The sequence below is a fragment of the Herpailurus yagouaroundi genome, unplaced genomic scaffold (assembly GCF_014898765.1).
Source record: "Herpailurus yagouaroundi ecotype Mexico unplaced genomic scaffold, PumYag 545, whole genome shotgun sequence".
Lineage (NCBI taxonomy): Eukaryota > Metazoa > Chordata > Mammalia > Carnivora > Felidae > Herpailurus > Herpailurus yagouaroundi.
Genome location: NW_024412762.1, coordinates 962,446 through 987,764, shown reverse-complemented (window position 1 = coordinate 987,764; position 25,319 = coordinate 962,446). Strand labels below are relative to the sequence as shown.

Genomic DNA, 25,319 nt, shown 5'->3' with positions numbered 1-25,319 from the left:
TTGTCTAATTTTAAAAACCCATATTATCGTAAACACAGAGGTGGTGTGTTCCTTGCTTGGCTCCAGCAGTGGTCATTTCTTAAGCCGGGGGCGTCATGTTGGTGGACTGCCTGGCTAAGCATGCTGTCCTGGACGGCGGGAGTCTTGAGCTCACTTTCTCTTCGGGCTGTGCTTTCCTCATTTGTAGGTGGGTGACATGATCTCTGTTACAACGGTGTTGACAGCCTGGGAAGAGCCCCTGGCCTGCAGGGTGCCCTTGGCAGCCCATTCCTTCTCTCCTGGCCTCAGGGGTGCACAGCCAGGGTTGGGGCCTGTGTGTGATGGGTGCTCATCCACTTGCCAGGTGGGGCCACCAGACAGTGGAGAGGAGTATCCTGGGCTGCACTCCCTCTATGTGCCTGAACAACAGGGGGCCTGGGCTGACAGTGAGCCCACACTCTCCCACACAGGTGGCGAAGTGCAGGTGCTGTGTAGTCAGCGCAGGGATGCCTCCTGGCCACTGGGAGTGCCACATCTCAAGCCCCATGAAGTCCTGAGTGCACAGTGTTGTTCACCTTGACACTTTTGCACCATAGCCAAGGTTTTCTGAAGGCCACGAGTAGGGAGGTGGGCAGCCTGTGAGGGCCTACAGGGTAGGGGAAGCCAGGAAGCATGGAGTTGGCCAGGTATCCAATCCAGGGTGCTGTCCTCTGGGAGATGGCAGCCTTTCCACCACCAAGACCCTATGTTCCTCCCCTGAAAATCAGAGTGCAAATGGGAGCCATGCATAGTGGTGGCCAGGAGGGTAGCCCAGGGCCAGTACAGCTCTGCCCCTGTGCTTCCACCCTGCTCTAGGTGTCCACTTCACAATGCCCACTGTGGCCTCCTGGTCCCTGTCATTGTGTCCTGCATCCCATCCCCCTCTGGCCCGCACAAGATGCTGAACTTTGGCAAGTCTCATTTTGCCACCTGTGTAATGGAGAGAATTTCTGCCTCACATGAGCTCAGAGGCAGCAGGCCCCTCAGGACTGCATTCACTGTCCCCGGTCCTTCCCTGTCCTTCCCTTCCCTGTGAATGTGTGCACGTAGACACGTGTATGTGCACAGAACCCTACAGCCCATTCTGAGCATGCGGTGCATCTGTAGGCATGTTATTTGCACATCTGTGAGTTGTGGGGGGGGGGGGGGAGGACCCCCCTGCCTGAGGTAGCCTCTGTCATAGGAGCAAACACATGGATCCCTGTCAGAAAATGCATTACCACCATTGTGTTTAGGGACCCCCTCTTCAAGTGGAATCAGGTTCAGAGGAGCTGCCTGGGCATAAGCCCATGGGGGTTGGTCCCCATTCCATGCCTAAGGATGAGCATTGTCTGGGTGCTGTTGTCAGCCCTGGGCAGCTTGCTGTTGCGGACCAGATCTCTTGGTGGAAGTGGGCCCCAGAGGCTGGCACTGGTGCATGGGAATGGTCACACTTCCTGTAAAACAACAAGCTTTTCCGTGTGTTCACCACGGACAAAAATGCTGCTGGCCTTTTGTTGGCTGAGTTCCCACCCCTGCCTGTAAGTTCATGGGGGCAGGCTGGCTGAAAATGCTTCCGAGTAGGACTTCCTTCCTGCTGTCTTGCCAAGCTCCCTGGACTTGCTCCTGGGGGTGACAGGCATCCTCAGCTGCAGCTTGAGGTGCCTGTTTATGGAGCGGCCTTGCCTGCCCAGCCTGCCTGCCCTGCAGCCCCGCAGCCACCCTCCCTGGCGTTTCCTTTTGGTCCAGCAAGATTGGCCTGTCTCTTGGTCCCAAGGAGAAGTGTGCAACTGCTGGCCTCAGTGGCCCGGCCTCAGGAAGCCTCTGCTGGCCTTGGGGCACACTGGTCGTTCACACCTCATATGCCGCAGCTGCTAGTCTGTCAGATATCACTGTGCCTTTGTCCATAAAGCTCACTCCTGCTGCCCCAGCCAGCCCAGCCTGGCCCTGCCAGTGTGGGAGCACTGGCAGAGCACCCAGCAGGGACTTGGCTGTGCTGTGGCAGGGGAGAACACGCACGCTGGTGGGAGGGTCATGCTCACCTCTACCTGGTCACCCATCATACCACGTGGGCCTTGACCCCAGCAGAGGAGCCAGGTCCCACGGGATGTGGCTGTAACTTGGCTTCTGTTGCCTTCCCCTCCAAACACGGTGGGGCCCTTCCAGAAGGGGTGCTTGCGGACCTGGGGGGAGGGGAGTGGTGAATGTCCAGACACAGTGTGGGACACTGCTGTGGTTGACTGCAGGCAAGGAGCTCCCATGGGACCTGGCACACTCTTGCCTGAGGGGGTAAATCTTCCCCCTCCGAGGAGCCAGGAATGCCTGAGCTCTGTGGGAGCAGAAGGTTTCCAGTTATGGAGCAAGTGACTTGCTGCTTTTGGACAGAACGAGAAGCTTCAGGCAAAGGATGGAGGTGGCTGTCAGTGTACCTCCCCAGGCCTTCAGGAGTGCAGCACCCTTGACTCTACCACAGAAGCCTGTTTCTACAGCTGTCCCCCAGATCTTGTTTGTGGACTTTCTGGTCCATGGGGAGATGTCCTGGCTGTACTTGAAGCTCAGAGGGGGTTCCTGGCCCCAGGGCTTGGCTGTTTTACCTGTGCATTCAAGAAAAAAGCCAGCACAGGACCCTGCCGGGCCTCAGGCCACCACCACCTGCTGCTCCTGGGAGATGGCTATGCCAGAGGCAAGCAGGCCTGGGACTGGCTTTTGGTCCCCTAGGGGAAGGGCTGCTGGAGGGCATGCCTTACACCCCCCTACCCCCACACCATACACACAGTGTTCCCTCAGTCGCCTGGGGAGGTGGAGATGGCCATGTTTGCGGTGTGCACTTGCTGCCCAGGGAGAAGGAGGGTGCAGGGATGGTGCCTGGCTCCCACCTCCCCCTGGACTCCGAGGCCAGGGCTATTCGTGGCCATGTCCTCCCTCCCCTCAACCCTCCCTCCCAGGCAGGGCTGGCCGCACTGTGTCCCCGGAACCCCTCCCCAGGATCTGCATCTTTGAAGCCACGGATACTGACAGAGGATTCAATGAATCCAAGGTCGCCAGTCGGGCGTTGACAGATGCCCGGCCACGATACTATTTCTGATTTAATAACCGAATGGGAGGCTGGCCCTTGGTAATAATTAGGGCTAATTACTGAGGAGGTGTTGACAGACGGGCTGAGAGGAAACAAACTACCTTTATCCCCAGGCTTAGAGTCAGATTACCAGCCCGGTGCTATCTGCCCCTCAGAAAGTAGACGCTTCAATCACTCACCGAGGCTTCAAAGGGGAAAGGGCCCTGACAATGCATAGGGTTTGGAAAGAAGCTATGAAGTGCGCCTTTGACTCCGAATAGCCAAACGGAGCCCCATTCCAGAAATGGTTTCTTTGTGAAGTTTGAGTTACCCCAGCAAACCTGCTTCCCTGGCTCGGGGCCGGGGAGGGTTGCTGTGGGCACAGGCTGGGTTGGTGCCAGGGCTGGCCCAACCCACCCAGGTCCCTTCTAGGCTGGGCTTGTGCCTGGCAGCCCATGGGGCCCAAGCAGGGAGGTGCAGCATGCTTTCTTTGGCCCAGGGAGTGTGTCCAGTTCTTTGTGGCCATGAGCTGTATGTAATGGGATAGAGAGCTTACTATCCCAGCAGAATTGCTCCTTCCCTTGTCTCCTCTGGACATGCTTTCCTAAAGCTGACATGGGCAGGTCTGGGCTCTCTGGAAGGGACTGTGCCCTTGGCCTTCTTTATGGCAGGATCACCCCTCTGGGGCCTGGGCATCATTCAGTGGGCTGCCCCCACCCCTGGCTTGAGTGGTGAGCCAACGCCGTGGAGAGATATTGACCTCCAGGAGACTCAGCAATAGGGTGAGCACTTGCAAAGGGGTTATCCTAAGTTGTAGGCTGGCTTCTGATGCCCTTATGTGGACCTGCTGACTCCCCTGGGACTCCCTGCATTTCAAAGACTGTGGATGGCAGTGGTCAGAACCCCACTTCCCTGGTATGAAGCAGCAGCCCTGGGAAGTTTCCCAGTGACCTGGCCTAGACCGCCCAGGTCACTGTGTCTGTGATGTGGCTTCGAGGGGCCAGTTCTGGGATTCTTGCTATAGTCTGTCCTGATCAGGAAGGTGGGAGGGTGACAAGGCAGCACTCAGGATGGGCCTGTCCAGAGAGCATCTTTCTGGTTCCAGGTGTAGCCTGGGAAGTATAAAGTGAGTGGTCTCTGTTCCTGCAGCCTGAAGGACCAGCCAATTCAGAAGCTTCCCACTAGGATGGCTGTGTACTTCAAGGAGAGAATGAGTTGGTCAGCCTGGTGGAGAGCTGCCTTCTTTCCCTGGCATGCTACTCTGCTTCTAGAAGTAACTATGGTGCTGCTGCTGCTGCTGATGGTAACAGTCATCGGCTAATTTCCTTAACTGAATACTGCCTACCTTATATTAGGGACACTAAATGAATTTAAATCTATTAGGGCACCATAATAAGATGGCGTATTATTTTAAATGGGATAAACACTTAAAAATTGGCATTAAATCTGTTTAGAGTCACCTGAGTAGAATTAGATAGAAATTGGCTATAAGCCAGAAAAGTCTAAGCAGGAAATGGTTTTCATAGCATGTTAGTGGTAAATCAAATCAATTGTAGCTCAAGAAAAAACAGCACAATATTGTCAAATATATTATATTAAAAAAAAATAACGTTCCAGAAAATGGCCAAGAGCAGTGACCTAGTGCATGCTTGAGCCCTGTTCTCGTCTTATTAACATCTTACATTATTAGCATGGTACATTTGTCACAGTAATGACCCAATATTGCTACATCATTATGGACTTAAGTCCCAATTTATTCAGATATTTTGAGTTTTTACCTAATGTCCTGTTTCTGTCCCAGGATCCTATCCAGGACAGTACATTACATTTAGTTGTCATGTGTCCTTAGTCTCCTCTGGCCTGTGACAGTTTCTTAGACTTTCCTTATTTTTATTATTGCCTTGACAATTTTGTGGGGTACCAGTTGGGTCTTTTGTAGAGTGTTCCTCAGCTAGGATATGTCATGTGTTTTTCTCACAGTTAGACGGGTTGTGGGTTTCTGGGAGCCAGACCTCAAAGGTAAAGTGCCGTCTCATCACATATTAATGGTACATGTTGTCAAAATGACATCACTGTTGATGTTGACCTTGGTCACCTGGCCGAGGTAGTGGTTGTCAGGTTTCCTTTCTGTTAAAGTTATTCTTTTCTCTCCCTTTGCAGACTGTCCTCTTAGGAAGGCAGTCAGTATGCGCAGCCCCTGCGTCAGGGGTGGGAATTCTGTTCCACATCCTTGAGGGCGGAATATCCATACAAATTATTTGGAATTTTCCTGCATGCAAGATTTGTCTGCTCTCTCCTGTTTGTCTATTTCTTCAGTCCTTTTATTATATCAGATTGAACTCCTAAGCATCTGTTATTAATATGATCATTATTATGAAATGTACTTACAGTGAGTCGTAACACCTGCGCACACCAGCATGTCCACAATCCTGACATGGAGACTGATCCATTACCTCAGAACTTTCCTCCTGCTCCCCCTCGGTAGTCAGCCTGTCTCCCCACCCCTGGCCCCTAGCCACTGCCCATCTGTGCTCTCTACCTTGTTGGGCCTTTTCTGGAATGCCATATAACTAGGCTCATGCCATATGTAACCTTTCACTCACCATAATTCTCTGGAGAGCCATCTGTTTAGTTGTGTTTTTCAATAGTTTGTTCCTTATTATTGCTCAAGAGTATTTTGTTCACCCATGGTTGGACCTCTGGGGCAGTATGAACAGAGCTGCTATAAACATTCATGTGCAGGCTTTTCTTTGCACATAAGTTTTCATTTCTGTAAACACCTAGGGGTAGGATTGCCAGGAATATGATACACGTATATTTTATTTTGTAAGAAACTACCTAACTGTTTTCCAGAATGCTGGTACCACTTTACATCCTTATAAACAATATATGAGAATTCTATTCCACATTCCTGTCAGCACTTGTTTTTGTCAGATTTTCTTCTTTATTGTAGCCATTTTAGTAGTTTGTGGCCCTAAGTTCCATTTCATCTAAGTTGTTGAGTTTTTGTGCATTGAGTTGTTAATAGCATTTCCTTACTGCCCTTTTAATGTTGGTGGTGTGTCGGTGTCTTGAGTGATAATCCTTCTTTCATGAGGATAGTTTGTTTCTTTCCCCCTTTTTTGTGGTTGTCAGTCTAGATAGAGATTTATCAATTTTATGAATCTTTTTTAAAGAACCAATCTCAGGGCACCTGGGTGGCTCAGTCGGTTGAGCATCTGACCCTTGATTTCAGCTCAAGTCATGATCCCAGGGTTGTGGGACTGAGCCCTGAGTTGGACTTCGTACTGAGCATTGGAGCCTACTTAAGATTCTCTCTCTCTCCAGAGGGAATGAGCCCCTCTCCCCCACTCATGTGCTCTCTCTATCTCTCTAAAATAAAATTAAATAAATAAAATAAAGAGCCAATCTCTGATTTTGTTGATTTTTCTCTGTTGCTTTACTATTCTCTGTTGTATTCGTTTCTGCTCTATCCTTATTATTTTCTTCCTTTGGTTTGCTTTGGGGCTTATTTTGAGCCTCTTTCTCTAGTTTCTTAAGGTGCACACTGGGTCATTGATTTGAGACCTTTCTTTCTTTCTAATGTGGGCGTTTTTATAAAGTGATCTCTACACCCAGCATGGGGCTTGAACTCATGACCCTGAGGTCAAAAGTCTCATGCTCTACCAACTGAGCCAGCCAGGCACCCCATATGTAGACATTTAATGCTATAAATTTTCCTCCATGCCTCACTTTAGCTGCATCCTAAAAATTTTGATTATTTTGGTTTTCATTTTTATTGCATGTAAAATACTTTCTAATTTCTCTTGACTACTTCTTGGACCAATCGGTTATGTAAAAGTGTATTATTCATTTTCCAAATATGTGGAGATTTTCCATTTACCTTTCCACTATTGATTTCCAGCTTAATTCCATAACGTTAGAGAATATATTTTGTATGCTTTTGTTTCTTCTTCATTTTTTAAGGTTTTGTTTTATGATCTGGGATATGGTCTATCTTGATGAATATTGCATGTGCATTTGTGAAGAATGTGTTTTTCTGTTAGAGTGTTCTCTTAATGTCAACTAGGTCACGTAGGTAGATAGTATTTATTAGTCAGGGTTCTGTATGACTTTTTGGCCACTTATTCAGCTAATTACTAAGGACGTGTTTAAGTCTCCAGCTATAATTACATATTTGTTTATTTCTGCTTTCAGTTGCATCAGTTTTTCCTTCATGCATTTTGAAATTCTGTCATTAACTGAGTACATATTTAACACTCTTAATATCTTCTTGATGAATTGATACCTTTTATTTTTATGTATCCTTGTCCCTGATAATATTCCTTTCTCTGAGGTCTACTTTCCATGATATTAATATATTTTCTCCAACCAACTTTCTCTTATTGTACATATAGTAATTCTCTTTCATCTTTTTACTTTTAATCTGTGTTTTTATATTTAAGGTGGGTTTCTGCCAGATAACTTCTAGTTGGATCTGTTTTTAAATAGCTTATCATTGTTGGATCTTATAATTAACACGTTGAGAGCATTTATATTTATTATAATCATTGATATGATTCTATTTTGGTCTACCGTTTTGTTATTTTCTCTTTTTCCTCTAGTTTTTTGGTTCCCCTCTCCCTGTTTCCTGTTTCCTTATGAATTATTTAAATATTTTCAAATACTCTTGTTTAAATTTTTCTATTGGCTTTTGGCTGTATCTCTTTGTATTATATACTATGTTTTTAATGGTTGCTCTGGAGATTGCAGCGTACATTCTCAACCTTTCACAGTCTTCTTAGAGTTAATTTTTTTTTTCATTTCAAGTAAAATATCAAAGCCTTACAATCATATAGGTCCTCTTACTCTCCTGCCTTCATGTGATAGCTGTCATACTGAAAACCCCACCAGACAGTGTTATTTTAGTAATATACATGTTCACTTAAGGGGTGAAATTTTGCTTTTATATTTACCCAGATATTTACTGTTTGTCTTCCTCTGCCTTCTTGAAGGCCCATATTTCTTTCTGGTTCTCATTATTTTTGAGCTGTAGAACCTCATTTAGTATTTCTTTTAGGCTATATCTGCTGGTGAGATATTCTCTTTGTTTTCCTTCATCTGAGAATATTTTTGCCTTCATTCCCAAAAGAGAATTTACTGGATATAGAGGATTTTTTTTTTCCTTTTAATACTTTAAAGACACCCCACCGTCTCCTGGCTTCTGTGGTTACTGATGAGAAATCCACACTAATTCAGATTATTATTTCCCTATGTATGTGTCATCAATGTTGAGTTATTTTTCTTTATTATTTTCAACAGTTTAATTATGATGTGTTTGAATGTAGTTTTTTTTCTGCTTATGGTTCATTGAGTCCTTAGATCTATAAATTTTTGTCTTTTCTCAAATTTGTAAAATTTCAGGCAGTGATTTATTCAAGTAATTTTCCTGCTCCATTTCTTTCTCTTCTTCTCAGACTTCAGTGACACAAATGTCAGACCTTTTACAGTTATTTCACAAGTCACTGAGGCTCTAATCGTTTATTTCAATCGTTTTCTTTTCTGTCTTCTTATTGGATAATTTCTATTAATCAATCTTCATGTTCATTGGCTCTTTCCTTTGTCATCTCCCATTCCATATTGAATTTTTTTGTTTCAGATTATTGTATTATTTGGTTTTGACATTTCCTTTTAAAAAAAACTACCTTTTTAAAAATGTTTATTTATTAATTTAAGAGAGGGAGAGAGCGTGCATGCAAGCCAGGGGAGGGGCAGAGAGAGAGAGGAGAGAGAGAATCCCAAGCAGGCTCTGCTCTGTCAGTGTGGAGCCCAGCACAGGGATCAGTCCCACACACCGTGAGATCATGACCTGAGCTGAAATCAAGAGCTGGACGCTTAACTGACTGAGCCACCCAGGTGCCCTAAAAAAATTGGCCCTAAAAAAATTCTATTTCTCTGTTGAGAACTTTACTTCTGTTCATTTCAAGTGTGTTTACCTTTGCTGTATGGAGCATAATCCTAAAAGTTGCTTTAGAATCCTTAATGATACTCCCAACATCTGAATCGTCTCAAGGTGGGCATCTATAAGTTGTGTCTTCCCATGAGAACTGGTCTCATTTCCTAGTTCCTGGTATGTTGAATAATTTTGTATTGTATCCTAGACGTGTCCTGACTGAGTATGACTTTGGGCCCTCTGGAGAATGTTGAGTTTTATATTAGCAGGCAGTCAATCCAGTTAGAATTGCCACACAATTCTGTCTTGCCCTTTGTGGGCTATGGTTTTAATCTCTTTTCAATTTTCAAACCTTTTGAGATGTTCCTTTGGGTCCGTCCCAGGCTTATGAATCTCAGCAGTGAGCCTGGGACTTTTGTGGGTTCATTCACAGAATTGAGAGACCTTTTTCTTTAGCTCTTTCCTCTCTGCAATTCTCCCTCCCTCCCCTGCCCCCCACTCACACTCCATCCTGCAGGATTCTCTCTCTGGCCAAAAAGACAGAAGTTTCTCTCAGAGTCATTTTTCCCACACAGTTCTATGTCTGGGGCCCATTCTTGGGGCAGTGCTGAGAGAGAAAACAAACCATCAGGGATTTCCTCTCACATTCTTTAAACTCTTTGTAAAGTTGTTAGTCTAAGTTTTAGCCACTGCTGCATGGCAGCTATGCAAGCTGGGCCTATCCTCAAGGCAGTGCCTCAAGACATAATAATAAAAACAGAAATCCCCATACAGGTCACTTCTCCAAAGTTTTGCCTCCAAAGTCTGTCTGCTATTGTTCACTTTTCAAAATTTTTAGGTAATTGCTCCTCATATTTTGTCTGGAGTTTTTATAGTTGCGGTCAGCCAGAGAGAGAAAGGCTATAGTGAGCTTATGCATCCTGGCCAGAATCTGTCAAAGTAGTTTCAATTTACATTTCTGCATGAGTGATGTTAAGCATCTTTTTATATGTTTAAGGGCCATTTTCATTTCTTGTGTATGTGAATTCATGTCTTTTGCCTATTTGGTCTTTGGACTTTACTTAATTTTGAAGATTTCTATGTATTTTGTCTTATTTTATTTTTTGAGAGAGCAAGGGAGGGTCATAGGGAGAGAGAATCTGAAGCAGGCTCTACACCTAGCATGGAGCCCGACTCGCTTGATCTCATGACCTTGAAATCATCACCTGAGCTGAAATCAAGAGTTCGACACTTACCCAACTGAGCCCTCAGGTGCCCCAAAGATTTCTGTATATTTTAGAAATATTAGAATTTTATCACTTTTGACATGGAAAAAATTTTAAGTTTATTAGGTATTTTATCTTCTAAGTTGGTATTATGAATGGACTTTTCTTTAACAGGTTACTGTTTGGGCATAAGGAAGCTATTGAGTTCTCTTTGTGAGTTTTTTTCCTGCTACCATACTAAAGTTTTTCTTTTTTAATGTTTGACTCTATTTTATGTTTGATTATCTGAGGTTCTCATGTATATCATCATGTTATCTGGAAAATAATTTAATGTTTTCTAAGTCATATGCCTTTAATTGATTTTTCTTATTTAATTGCATTGGTTTAAACCTCCAATGCAGTGTTGAATAGTAGTATAGATGTTGGGTATTCTGATCTTAGAGGAAATACCTCCAGTATTCCTTCATAAAGTAATGTCTGTAGAACTAAGGAGGGGATTTTGTGTGTGTGTGTGTGTGTGTGTGTGTGTGTGTGTGTGTGTGTGTATTTTAGTCATTTTTAGTCAGTTTCTATTTGGTTAGGTGTTTTAGTAAAAAATGGGTATTGAGGGGTGCCTGGGTGGCTCAGTTGGTTGGGCGGCCGACTTCGGCTCAGGTCGTGATCTCGTGGTCCGTGAGTTCGAGCCCCATGTCGGGCTCTGTGCTGACAGCTCAGAGCCTGGAGCCTGTTTCAGATTCTGTGTCTCCCTCTCTCTGACCCTCCCCCGTTCATGCTCTGTCTCTCTCTGTCTCAAAAATAAAAATAAATGTTAAAAAAAATTTTTTTAAATGGGTATTGAATACTGTCAAAGGCTTTTTTTTTCGCATCTATGGAGATAATTATATGATTTTTCTCACTGATTTATTAATATGTTGTATGACATGAATGGATTTTCTAATTGAGCTAACCTTGCATTTCAAGAATAAATTCTACTTGGTCATCATGTATTATTTCTTTAATTTGATGTTATATTTTGTTTGCTAATATTTTACTATTTTTGCATGATATTCCTAAGTTATACTGGTCTCTACTTTCCCTCTGGTCAAAGCTTTAAATATATCTCACGAATTCTGGTTTACAGTGTTTTTCATTGTCATTTTTAAAATTTGTGGATTAAGTACTTCCCCTTTTACCTAAAATCTATTGTTTAATAAATGTTTAAAAAAAATTTTTGTTTATTCATTTTTGAAAGACAGAGAGAGACAGAGCACAAGCAGGGGAGGGGTGGAGAGAGAGGGGGACACAGAATCAGAAGCAGGCTCCAGGCTCTGAGCTGTCAGCACAGAGCCCGACACGAGGCTCGAACTCACGAACTGCGAGATCATGACCTGAGCCAAAGTCAGATGCTCAACCGACTGAGCCACCCAGGCGCCCCACGTTTAATAAATGGTTTTAAATTTTTAGTTGGGAGGACACTTTAGTTTTTATTTTGTTAATTTCTAGTTTGTGCTGTGGTTATAGTATATGTTTATAATATTTCTTTTTAATGGAAATTACTGGTATTTTCTTTGTGACCCAATATACAATTTTTACACATGTTCATGTGCACTTAAGAAGAAGATGTAGTCTCTGTTAGCAGAGTGTAAAGTTCCATATGGATCCATAATATTTATCTCATGGAGTCTTCTATCTCCTTACTTAGTATCATCCACTTGATAATGACTTGTACTGAGAGTAGTAGTATATCATGTTTTCCAATTATTGATGAGTTTTTTCTGTGACTCTTTACATTTCCTATAGTTTCTGTTTTATAAAGGTAGTGTTTCTGTTGTTTAGCGCATAGATATTCACAGCTATCATATATTCATTGTGAATTGCAGCTTTCAGTATTGGAAAGTATCTGGGTTTGTCAATTCTAATGCTTTTCAGCTAAAATTCAACTTTGGTGACATCTGTATTTCAACTCCTGCTTTTTTAAGTTTCTTTTGCCTGAAATACCTTTGTCCATCTCTAATTTTAGCCTTTTAGAATCACTTTAACTTTTGCTTATTAACTTTATAATCTGAGTATGGTTTTTCATCAGATATATGTGTCATGAATATTTTCTCCCTGTCTATAGCCTCATTTTTTACACCCTTAATGTCTCTTGATGAGAATTAGGATTTTGAGCTTCATCCATGTGAGACTGGAGTTTATACAGTTTCAATTTTGTGGAATAGTCTATTGTATGAATATATCAATTCTATCCTGTTCTGCAGTTGAGGGCCATTTGAGTTGTTTCTAGTTTTTATTAGCATGCATAATATTGCTATGAACATTCTTCTACAAATCTCTCCTTGTACACATGTGAGAATTTCCTTAGTGTGTTTATCTAAGAAAGGGGACTGTTGCATCATAACGTGTGCAAACTAATCCCAGATTGTTTTCCAAAGTGATTCTTTCAATTTATGCTGCCGGTAGCATGGTAAAGATTTCTAGTTGTCCCACATTGTAGTCAACATTTGACAGATTGTTTAATTTTTTGCTAAAATGCTAGGAGTGTAATTCTATCACACTGGTTTTGACAAGCATTTCCAAGATTAGGTTAAACATCTCTTTCATATGTTTATTAGCCATTTATGTTTCTTATGAAATATCTATTCAAATTCTTTCGCTTATTTTCCTTTTTGCTGTTTGCTTTCTTCTTGATCTATGTGTTCCTTATTCTGGTTATGAGTCCAGGGCAGATTTATCTTCCTTCCCCTCATCTAGAGTGCTTTTATAATTGTAAACCTACAGAAGAGCTGCAAGTGTAGCAGAGTAAATACTTGCATACTCTTCACTTGTGTTCACCACTTGTTAACATGTTGCCACATTTGAAAACAACGTGCAGACATCATGATGTTTCACCCTTGCAACACCGTTGCCTGAGAATAAGGACATTCTTCTCCATAAAATACCACTGTCCTGCTGCCCAAGAAAATTAACAATAATTCCATATTATCTGTAGTCCATATTCGCATTTTCCCATTTGTCACCAAAATGTCCTTGATAGCCCCCACCTTTTTTGATCTAGAGTCTAATCAAGGTTCACCTGTTAGATTTGGTCACGAGGCCTCTAGTCTCTCAATTTAGAACACTCACCCTGCTTTTTGCTCTTGTTTTTTCTCTTGATCTTGACCTTTATGATAAGTCTGAGCTAGTTATCTTGCCCAGTATCCCATAATCTAGATGTATCTGATTGTTTTCTGCAGGTTGTTGGCACAGATGTACAGGGATGGTGCCGTGTCTTCTGGCATCACCTCAGGAGATAAGTGATGCTGGTTTGTTTACAATTGGCGGTGCCAGCTTCGATCTCATGGTGAAGGTGGTGACAGCCAGATGTCTCCATTGTTAAGGAACATTCTCCTTCTGTGATCAGTAAATAATCTGTAGTGTAATACCTTGGCACAATGTAGATCTCCTGTTTCCCAACAACCTTTCACCTGCCTGGATCTTTTTTCAAATCTGAGTGGTGATTTTATGCTCTCAACTTGGAGTTTTAGCTCCCTCTTTTTATTTCTTTAAAAGCATTAAATATCCCTGTTTTATATGCCTGAATGCCTTGTGCACTAGAGGTCTTGTTCTGCCTCTTGTTGTTTCTCATGGCTCTCACTCACGGTGCAATTTTTCCTTTTTTGTTTCTATGAGTTTTGATTACTTGCATTTCATAGGGCTTTATCTATGAATTCATTCAGGCCGGTGTTGAAGGTAGGCTCCTTCTGAGAGCCATTTACAGACTGAAGTTTTGAGGACCTCCCAAGGTGGTGTAAATTAGGACCAAACCCTGGGAGCTGGCATTATTCTGGCAACTCTGGTTGTAGGTTTACTTCTGGTTCAGTCTAACACTGAGAATGTAGCCTTGTGGGGGTCTCATCTTTATGGAGATACTCCTGTGAGATTGCCCACTTTGGGAGAGCCCTAGCATTGTCTTTCATCGATTCAGAGGCCTTGCTTGAGAACCAGAATTCTGGGTCGCTAATGTAGCAAATGCCCTCAGGGCAGGCACCAACTGGGGGCTCCGCAGACCTCACTAGGTTTAATTCCACTGAAGCGTTGGGCCTGTGAAGGTTCTAAACTTTTTCTGTTGTTGTTGTTGTTTGTTTTTACCAGCTTAGTGATGTACTGAAGATTTTGGTTTTTTATTTTATTAGCATTTTTAGTTGTTTTGTGGGCATCTATCCTGCCAGGTAGTAGTGCTTCCCTAGTCTGTGCTGGTTATGGAATTCTTAGTGCCTCTTGGGGCTGCTGGAGCTGTTCTAGGCACACGTGTGGGAGGACTTGGGGTCCTCTTTGAGGCACTCCCAACATCCTGTGTAGCCTGTCCTTATACTCCCAAGCAGGCAGGACCCGGTTGGCGGGGACAGGCAAGAGCAGTGCATGGGTATCTATCTCTGGGTGGTGGCTCCCCTGCTTGGGCTCACTTCATGCTGTTTTTGATTCCAAGCTTCTTCTGGGACCAGTGGCTCTGGGGCAGTAAAAGGAAAGGATTCTGTGACTGAGTGGGACCTGTTTGCAGGTTAGGCTGTGGGGCACACAGAGGTAGGGACCCGTGGTCTTTGGGTACCAGCTTCTCCCCTGGCCCTGCCTCTTCTGTGTTTGCCAGTCACTGGTAGGTTGTGTGTGTTCTCCTGCGCACACCCCCCCAGGAGGGGCGTCCTTGGGTCCCTGTGGCTGCTGCACCTGCCCAAGGTACACATGGCTTTGTGGGACGGTAAGTTCCAAATGTAGCCCTGATGCCTTTCCACGTGGGACCCTGCTCCCGCCCCTGCCCCTGCTGCTGTCCACACCAGGAGGGAGGGTCTGGGGCCCCTCTCTGTGTGGATGACCCTATGTAAGCCCTGCCAGACTGCTGCTTCTAAGATGGGATGTAGGGGGGCGCTGTCATCCTCCATCCATGGGCCAAGGGCCTGAGGGGCTTTCAGGGGGGTGGGGGAGTGGGGGGTTCATAACATCAGTTGGAAAGGCTGTCAGAGTTGCGCAAATTGTGTCAGATTGTCTTTCTTTTTAATTTTGAAAAGAATGTGTCTCTCTTTGACATCTCGAGGAGCAGGCAGAATCCGAAGTTGTGCTCAGTGGATTAAGTTTCATGTTCCTTTGCCCTCTGGGAGGAAAAGACAAGTGACAGAACAGGGAAACGAAGCAGCGGCGGGCGGCTGGTATCACGCACTGGTGTTGCACAAGGGGCTGTGGCCTCCGCTCTGGGCGGCCCAGTGCCAGGGAAGATAGGATAACGCGATTATTCTCAATTAGATTAATAAAGAATAATTAGATGTCATAAATCAAGTAATCATAGGATATTGTCATGGGAAAAATATGTAGCTAGAATTAATTAGTTTTCAAATAAAGCATTTATTTTAATTGCTTGAAATGATGGAGCCCTTAATTGCCGATGCATCATTTTGGCCTGAACATTTTGGTTGTTGTAACAACGTGACGGGTTTGTTCCCTGCAGTTCTGGGGAAACAATAGAGGAGAACTTGATTTCATCACCTCAGACTGAGCCTTGTGCTGGTGAGGTTCTGGAAACTCCCATCAGGCCGCAGGCAGGTGGCAAGTGTGGGCTGGGCTTCGGCTGGCACTGCCCAAGGCCCCCATGCTATGAATGTGTGTGTGAGTATGTGCATGCATGTGCATGCGTGTGTATGTATATGTGAGTGGATGTGAATGTGTGTGCCTCCTGTGCATGTACGCAAGCACGCGCTTGAACGTGGTGTGTGTGCAAGTCGGGACTGTACCGTGGGAACCTGCACAGAAGTGGCCTGTAGGACTCCAAGGCCTGGACTGTGGGGTGGAATGCTCCCCACTCCCTAGCCCCTAGGGACCAGGGCTTTTCTGGTGGGTTGATGTGCATTAGCGGGGTTCTCCATTCTTGGGTTTTTCCAAATCTGAGATCCTGGAGCTGATCAGCTATTCTTGCAGAGCAGGCATAGCACAGACAGTCAGTAGCTTCTGAGGATCCAATAGCTGCTCCTCGGAACTTGTCCCAAGCCCACCTGCTTGAGGGTAGCCTAGCAGGGTTTTAGCCCCAGCCCAGAAGCATCTCCAGGCAGCTTACCTGTCCCACAGCAGAGCAGGGGCCATGGGTTGTGGAGCAGTGTGGGGTCAGGTTCTTCTGCCCACAGGAGGCTGTCCTTATGTTTGAGAAGAGTCATTTGGTTTTCAGCCAAAGGGACATTCCGAGGGACCCCTTCCTTCTCTTTGAAACCCCTCGATGAAGGCAGGATGGAGCTGTAGAGTGGCTTCCTGGGGTCTCTCACCATTAAGGGTAAGCTTCTGCCCCTTCTTGGCCCTGGCCCTGTAGTCTCTGCTCTGGGTCATTAGGATCTCAGCCCCCAGCCCTACTTCCAGCCCTCACATGGGCCAGGCCTCAGCCAGCCTGGTGCTGGCAATGGCCTCCTGCCGGGTCTGTGCAGTGTTTCCCAGGTTCCTGTGGTCTCCAGAGGCTCGGGTCACTGACCGCCTTGTGCTGCCTTGGTGACTTAGAGCCCCCTGGTTTGCAAGTCCCCAGCTGCCTTGACGGTGGCATTTCTTAGGTGTTTTGAACCTTTTGCTTAATCAAGCTACTCCTGGCTCTATTCTGATGGGAGAGAGAGAACGAAAGGGTCTGGGATGGTTTCAAGGAGGGGAGGTACACAGGGCTTCGCTGTTAAGGGTGTGGATGAAGCAGTGCCTGGACTGATCTGCTGGAGAAACCCATGCCTCTCTTGCCTCTGCGCCTGAGCATTTGCCTGTCCTCAGCCTGCAGCCCTCTCCTGCATGGGCCTCCTCCGTCCTTGGCCTAGAACCCTCTCTAACCTCTGGCATAGGCCAGAGCCCCCTCCTGGAGGAATGCTGTCTTCTCTGCTCCTGTCCTTTTCCCTGCCCCAATTCCTCTGGTGGCTGTGGCTGTGGCTGTGGCTGTGGCTGCTGCAGTGGTCGGGTGACCTCCTCCCTCATGGGCAGGTTGGGAAGTGTCTCAGAGCCCAGCAGGAGAGGCCCTCCTGATGAAGTTACTACAGTTCCCCAGCAGTCTGCTCCTGGCCTTTCCCTTTCAACCTTCAGCCTGGCCTGGGACCTGCCCCTTGGTCATTGGGGCAGGTCACTTCTGGTCCAGCAACCACCCCTGTACCATCACTGGGGCAGGCTCAGGCGGGGACACAGGGAGGCTTCTTCTTTCAGGTGGGTGGGCCCCAGCAGGCTTTAAACATAGGACCAGTGATTTGAGGAAGGGTCACTCATCTGTGATATCAGTCCTCCAGGGGAGTGGCAAGGTGACTCAGTCTCTTGCCCCTTGCCCACACACCAGTGCCCAAACCACTCTGCCCCTTTGTGGCAGCATGCCACTTCAGGCCTGGGTCTGAGTGGCCTGGGGCAGCTCACCAGATCAGTCTCTGCCCTAGTTTCACCAACAGCAAATGGGGTGCTGCCTTCTCGAAGGGTGGTTGTGCAGGCCTTCAGGACCCAGCACACGTGAGGGAGAGGGCCCTCTCCATCTTTGGGTCCTGCTTGCCCAGGGACCCCACACACCTCTTGTCTGTCCATTGGTTCATCCCTTCAGTATACACTTGCTGAGCAGCTGCTATGTGCTTGGCCAGGCCTGTGGTCTGGGGGGAGCAGACCAGCGTGGCCCCTGTTCTCACAAGCTTGCTGCGGGGCCTAGGTGGGCAGCATGTCCCGGCATGTCTTTGCCCCGTTGCAGGGAGGAGAGGAGATGGGCCTCGTGAGGGAGGAGGGAGACTGAATTTGCAGGATTCAGCTAGGTCCAGAGATGAGACTGGGTGTGTGGAGAGCCCAAGTGAGGAGGAGTCTTCCCTGGCTAGAGCAGTGCTGCTGCAGCCAGTGGGGTCCAGGGAACCAGAGGTTACAGCCGGTGGGTGGACAGGGAGGCCTGGAGGCCAGTGGCTGTCTCTACGCAGGACACTGAGGGTAAGAGTGGCCTCAGAAGGGTGTGGGTGCCATGGTGCCCACCCAGAGACAGTATAGGTTGGGGCCACGGTGATGCCATTTGAGTGTAGAGGCCAATAGGCAGGATGGAAGACAGGCTGAAGGGGGTGGGCAGCATCCAGGGGGGCTCCTACTGACTACCTTCCTGAAGGATGACAGGTGTGTCACTTACACCCTCCCTTGGTCCCCAGGTAACTGCACCTCCTCCCAGTATGGCAGCCTCGCCGCTCCCACCGCCAGACCCGCGGTTTGTCCTCCGAGGTACCCAGTCGGCAGTACATGCGCTGCATTTCTTCGGAGGAGCCGAAGGGCAGGGGCAGCCGCTCCTCCTCTCAGGGTGAGTAGCTGCGGTCCCAACCTAACCCCAGGGGTTAGCCCAGGGTGAATTCAGAAGGTGGTGGGCTAGCAACGAGCCCGGCACTCAGTTGGGGGTCCTAGTGAAGGGCTCAGGCTGCCCATCACTTGGGCAGACTGCCCTTTCAGAGCCTACTCGACAAGCTGTCCCTTGGGCCCGCCCCCCTCGGAGGAGGTAGGAACATGCCCTCTCTGTTATAGACACCATCCAGTTTACAGTGTCGATGGAGCTCCCCCATTCCTCTCCAGAGAAGTAGACTCTGCCTGAAGGACTCTCTGCCCACCATCCTTGGAAAAGGAGCACTGTGCCACTTTTACCCTTAGTTCACATGTACAGCCATCACCTAAACGAAAACCCAACAACGGAACATCTGGTCCACCAGCTGGGTGGTTTCCAGGCCAGCCCTACAGAGCATGCTGGGAATGTCCTCCACTGACGCCTCTTCCTGAGTCTGTGCTTGCACTTGTCAGAACAGATCCCTGAGTGGGCTGGTGCACATCTGGAGCCTGCAGACACGGAGGGCGGTTGCTACCCTGGACGGCCATCGGGGCCAGTGTGTAACCTGGCTGCATTCATTGCCCCAAGGGCACCAGCTCCTCAGGTGGGTCTTGGTGGCGGTGAGTGCAGTCCCAAAGGAGTTAAGCTGTGGCTTTCACCAGGGGCCAAGAGCTTGCCAGTGGAGGCTCTTGGGGTTTCCCCCAGCTGCCAGGCAGCCCCTCCCAGTGTGGAGCAGTGTGACCTCTGCCCTTGGTCTGCCCTGAGACTGTAGGTGGGCTGGGTGCCCATCACTGCAGCATCTGTGACCACTGCGCTATCCAGGCAGGTGCCCACTGAGATGATGAACACAGAAAGCAGCTCTGTCTACAGCCCCACACCTCCCTGGCCTGAGCAGGCCTCTCCAGGGGCAAGAGCTGGGGGCTCAATGGCTGAGCCCAAGGCATCTCCTTAGAGGAGCCTCAGCTTTCCTTCCCCAGGGCTCTGGTGTCACAGCGGCTGCTTTGATGGGTGGCCACCTTCCCACGAGGTGGCTAGGACTGGTCACCAGGGTGGTGCAAAGCCTAAACCTAATGCCTACCCACTGACTGGGGCTGTGCTCCAAACCCTGAGTGTGGCCACCCCTAGGGGCACTGACAGTGCCACACAGGCACCCAGGTCCATGGCATTTGGGCTGACCAGTGCAGGGTGAGATGGGATGGCGAGAGCGAGGTGGGGTCTGGCACTCCTGGTAGAAGAAACTGCGTGTGCCAAAGCCACTGCAGGCCCAGCCTGTGCGTGTCATGGGGGCTGTGAGGGATGGAGGCCGGGCAGCAGAGCCCAGAGGGGCTGTGTTCTGGCACTGCCACCACAGCTTTGTGGAGGTACCAGCTTGGGGACTCCAGGTGAGAGGTGGGCCAAGAGGCAGCAGGAAGGGGCAGGTGGGTAAGAGAATGAGTTTATGTCTATCAAGTTTAAGTGAAACTTTCCTGAATGCCCTCCAGGGCAGGTCTGTGTTCCTTCTCTAGATTTGGAGCCCAGACATCTGGGTACCATGGTTCCCAGTCCCCAGAGGAGGAGGCCTGTCAGGCCCCCACCCATCTTCAAAGCACTTTTGTGCCAGACATGCCGTTCCCACCACCCTGAAGGTGGCTTGCAGGTGCCTGACAGACTGGAGGTATCTGGAAGGGCAGTGGCCCCGGATGTATGTGCTTGCAGGGCCGTTGCGGCACCTTGCCCCCTCCCTGGCCAAGCTGGCCCCCATCTTCAGTTGGTAGGGAAGGCCCTCCATACAGTTGTGGTCTTTCCCTGATCCTCAGAATAGATGTTGTGTCCAAATACCCCACTTGCACTGGAAGTTCCTATTTGTAAACGTTCCTCTTGAGTTTTCAGCTGAGGCCTTAGACCCTTTGGGGTCTCCTGCTCCTCCAGGGCCCAGATACCTTGGGCTGTTCTCAGGGAACTCCTGGCCCTGAATTCTGCTCCCTGAGCTGGCCTGATGCTGTGTGGGGAATAAATGTTGATGGTACCTCCCCTTCCAACCTGGATGGCACGGCGGTGGTCCTGCTCTGGGCAGGGGGCCCGTGGGTCAGGAGGTCCACAGCACAGACTGTGCAGGTACTTGGAATGCCCAGGTGCATTTACGTTGCACTAGAGGCCGTGCACCCAGCTGTGTTTGGAGCCAAGTCTCTCTAAAGTGGCCCTTGAGAAAGGAAGGTACACTTTCATGTCAAGGGGAGGCCAGAGGACAGAAAGCTGGGAGCCAGGCTGAGAGTTAGTTGCCGCCTGCGTGCCTGAGAGCACACCTGTGCCAGTGACAGCCACCTGGGTGGATTTGTTTCCTCCCTTTTTCATTGCGAATTGTGCATACTTAGAGAAAAGTGCATATAACATGTTTACAGACCGTTGTGTTATTACAGAGTGGACACCTGGGTAACCACTCCAGTCAGGAAACACAACACTGCCGGGCATGATGTCTGCCCCGCTCCTGGCCTCGGGAGGCAGCCCCTTGCACCTTATTCTCACTGTGTCATCTGAATGTGCATTTCCAAAATGCATAGAGTCGTCATGTCTAATTTTTTCTCTACTTAAAAAAATGGAGCCATACAGAACAGCTTCCTCTGTATTTGACTTCTTCTATTCAGCTTTACGTTGTGAGATCCACCATCATGCTACACAGTGCATTGTGTGGGTTTTTTCCTGTGTGGTATTCCACTGGATGTGGATTGTTTACCATTCTACTGTCAGTAGAGATCTCGGTTGTCCACTTGGGGCTGAGAATGACACTTAGGAAGGCTCCTGTCTGGGGTACCTGGGTGGCAGTTAAGCGTCCAACTCTTGATCTCAGCTTAGGTCTTGATCTCAGGGTTGTGTGAGCACAAGCCCCTCATTGGGCTCCATGCTGGGCATGGAGCCTACTTAAAAAAAAAAAAGAAAAGAGAAGAAAAAAAATCTTAAAAAGAAAGAGTCCCATCTGGGTCTCCTGGTGCCAGGTGTGCCGTGTCTGCAGGTGGGACCCTATACCCAGAGGTGGGCCGTCCGGGCCACAGGGTGTGCACATGTTGGGCTGCTCAGAAGGTGGCAGTCTGTCCCCAGTGCAGTAGGTGATCCCAGCCTTCCACTGCCCCCTGGGGCCTGGGAGCTTCTGGTGTGGCCTCATTTGCATTTTCCTGACCACTTAATGAGCCAGCCCTCTTCTGCTTCGTTAGCCACTGGGACAAAGTCTTCCTTAAATGCGCATTTCTTTATTGGATTGACTACCTTTTTCTTACTGAGAGTTCTTTTTATATTCTGGATATGGTTGATATTTTTATATCACCAGTTACTTCTCCACATGGTGGCTTACAGTTTGCACTCACTTACTGGTGTCTTTAATGAGCAGAAGTTAGCCATTGAAATGGAATCAAATCTGCCATCTTTCCCTTATGGCTGGAGCTTCACTCTTGTTTCTTTTTGCCCACACTTCATTTGGAATTGCCTCATCCATTGGAATGGATGAGCATTCTTTGTTTCCATTTGGATACCCAGTGGTCTTGTCCTCCCTGCCCCTGTTTCCCCTCCAAGTTCAGTGACGTGGGCAGTTGAGGAAGTAGGTAGTGGGGAGTGGCTTCCAGGCAGGGATGTTGGAGTGGCATGCCCAGTGGCCAGAGAACGAGGGTGATGGGGGCGAGGTCTCAGAGTGGCTGGGGAGGTTGGGAGACTGGCTGCATCATGCAAGCAAGCTTGTTGGGGGAGCGTGGCAGTAAATATCTTGAGGAAAAATGGGAGGCAGATTTTTCATGGGTCAGAGAAGGAAGTCACAAACCTGAGAAGGAGGAGGTGGGGAGGAAGAAGCTTCAGGGCATCAGCATGAACTTGTGGCATTTTGAAAATATACACACAAAGATAGACACAGAAATTCTTGTGTGTGTATGTTTGCATGTGTGAGTGTGTGTGTTTGTGTGTGTGAGGTATGTTTGCATGTGTGAGTCTGTATGTGTGGTATGTTTGCATGTGTGTGTGTGTGTGGTATGCTTGCATGTGTGACTGTGTGTGTGGTATGTTTGTGTGTGTGTCTGTGAGGTATGTTTGCGTGTGCGAGTCTGTGTGTGTGTGGTACATTTGTGTGTGAGTCTGTGGGTGGGTGTGAGGTATGTTTGTGTGTGTGAGTGTGTGTGTGAGGTATGTTTGCATGTGTGTGTGTGAGATATGTTTGCATGTGTGAGTCTGTGTGAGGTGTGTGTGTGTGTGTGTGTGTGAGGTATGTTTGCGTGTGTGTGTGTATGTGGTATGTTTGCATATGTGAGTCTGTGTGTGTGAGGTATGTTTGCGTGTGTGTGTGCACGTGAGGTATTTGCATGTGTGTGGTATGTTTGCATGTGTGAATCTGTGTATGTGTGTGTGAGGTATGTTTGCATGTATGAGTCTGTGTGAGATATGTTTGCATGTGTGAGTGTGTGTGAGGTATGTTTGCGTATGTGAGTCTGTGTGTATGTGAGGTATGTTTGCATGTGTGAGTGTGTGTATGAGGTATTTCACATGTGTGAGTGTGTGTATGAGGTATTTTGCATGTGTGAGTGTGTATATGAGGTATTTGCATGTGTGAGGTACGTGTGTGAAATATGTTCGCCTGTGTGAGTCTTTGTGTGTGGGGAGGTGTTTGCGTGTGTGAGTGAGCTGTGTGTGTGTGTATTTCCTGGCCCTGTCTGCTGAGAGGGCCTGGTGGCGGCAGCACCTCACAACAGTGAACAACACCAGCATCCAGATCTTGGTTTGCAAATATCTCTCTGCACTGAAAGGAACAAGGGTCCCTTGGAGAAATGATACTAGGTCTGGAATATCTTGCTGATGGACACGTGTCAGAAGGACTCTGAGCCAGCTTGAAGGGGGTCCCATTGGCTGATCTGGGATGGTTTAGCACAAAAATAAATAGTGAGAAGTGTAGATGACAACCCACTGAGTAACACAGGAATGTGTAAGTCCAGAGCAATGGGGAGGCGAAAGTCCGTTCTTCCTGTGGGATAGCACCTTGTAATTGTAGAAGGTGGTGGGCTTGGGAGTCACCCACCAGTGGCTGTGAAGGCCTCAAGGACAGGTGGGCAGCCCTGCTGTGTGCCAAGGCTGAGCCGTTTGAGGGTTAGGATACAGACTGACAACTAGAGTCCTGGGTCTTTGTAAAGGTGTTTTTCCTTTAACTTTTCAGTATCGAGTCAACACGCTTCTCCAACATCCCGCAGGTCGGCTCCTGGGTGCCCTTCCCCTTGGTCACATTGTGTCATACATTTGTCATAGTCTGCAGTTTGTCTTGGGACCCTGACACCCTGGCTGTTTTCTAAATGTGTACATGCCGAAGTCTGCTCTTTGTGGACTCGTCCTGTGGGCTTGACGATGCCCACAATCACGTAGGGCCACCCCAGGGCCACACAGGGCGGTCAGCACGCTGCAGGGCCTCTGTGCACCCCCTGTAGGTGGTACCCCAGTCCTCCACATGCCATCATGCTCCCCCCCGCCACACACACAGAGAACGCCCCACCAGGGCAATCGTACAGAAGGTGGCCTTTAAGCTCTGGCTCCCCTCACTTAGCAGATGTTCCTACAGGTGGTTGCATGCGCCCCAGTTTGTCCCTGTCTGTTGCTGAGTGGAATTCTGTGGTGTGGATGCGTCACTGGTTTCTCAGTCTCCTGTTGAAGGGTTGTTTCTGGTTTGGCTCGGGCAGTTATGAACAGAGCTTCTGTAAACATTTGTGTATGGGCTTTTATGTGAATATAGGTTTTAAATTCACTTGGGAGAATTCGTGAGGGTGGGATTGCTGGGTTGTCAAAGTTCATTCACAAACAGAAGGAAGAGAGTGAACTCATGCTTTGGCAGCATAGGGAGTGGCAGAAAGGGCGCAGGAGGCTGGGCTTGGGGCAGGGGCCATGAGGTTCCCTGGGCCTGGGTTCATAGTGCACCCCTGGGACGACCCATGAATGTGTGAGGCATCAGGCATCTTGGATGCAAAGCCCTTCCTTGGCTGCAGTTACCCAGCCAGATAATTGAGGCCTTCTAGGTCCCTCTCTGGAAAGTGTCCCCTGCCTGCCTTCGGCGTCAGGCTGGCCCTGGCATGCTCGTCCAGGTGGGACACCCAGTCTGCTCACCTGGGAGGCTCACGTTCTGTCTCCTCTTGGTCTGGCAGTCAGGGCCGGGACCTGAAGCTGTGCCTATGGGACCTGGCGGAGGGCAGAAACGCTGTCGTGGACTCCATGCGCCTGGAGAGCATGGGCTTCTGCAGGAGCACCGTCCTGGCCAGGGGTCAGAGGCACTGGATGCTGGCCATGCCGGGGAGAGGCAGTGACGAGGTGAGCACCAGCCCATGTGGTGCCCCTGGCTCCACAAGCTGCTGGCACTTGGTTTCCCTAAACACATATGCTCATCCTAAGCACCTGTTACAGGAACCCTGTGCCCACCACAGAACTCCACAGAGTGGTGGGTCTAGGTCTGTCTGCTGGATCACAGCTCCAGGGGCCTTGACCTGGCCTCCTGTGAGGTGTCCAGTGGTGAGAGTCAGGAAGGGAGGCCCCAGCACCCACTACCATATGGCACGGGATGGGCGAATGTCAGGGGAGAGACTGCTCAGACAGGTCCTCAGAGGACTTAGGAGGAGACACACATGGGGGGATGTCCCAGGCAGGCTAGCAGGAGGTGGTGGGAGAGAAACTGAGGCCTTATGGAAGTCTGGGCGTCGGAGCCAGGGCAGCAGGGGAGGGAGGCCTTCTGGGGAGCTGAACTGGGTCCTGGCATGAGAGACCTCAGTCAGATGTGGGATGCTGGGGGCAAAGACTGGTACCAGGGCAGTAAGCTCAGTATAGGGGGCACAGGTGAGCAGAGGAACTCAGGGAATGGGGCTTCGGGTGGGCGTG

At 48.3% G+C, this 25,319-nt stretch overlaps 1 protein-coding gene and 1 non-coding gene across 3 annotated transcripts in view; one reads left to right on the top strand and one right to left on the bottom strand.

Moving 5' to 3' along the window:
- Nucleotides 1-25,319, top strand: part of GNB1L (G protein subunit beta 1 like) — a 59,243-nt gene that overhangs the window by 8,441 nt on the left and 25,483 nt on the right. For both annotated transcript variants that reach the window (XM_040465103.1, XM_040465104.1), the window contains exons 2-4: nt 18,304-18,449; nt 18,943-19,068; nt 24,596-24,758. In XM_040465103.1, coding sequence (XP_040321037.1) covers nt 18,325-18,449; nt 18,943-19,068; nt 24,596-24,758 — 414 coding nt within the window. In that variant the 5' untranslated portion in view covers nt 18,304-18,324. The remainder of the gene's footprint in view (nt 1-18,303; nt 18,450-18,942; nt 19,069-24,595; nt 24,759-25,319) is intronic.
- Nucleotides 6,664-6,736, bottom strand: TRNAK-UUU (transfer RNA lysine (anticodon UUU)). The gene has a single exon. It is a non-coding gene; the product is annotated as a tRNA-Lys (tRNA).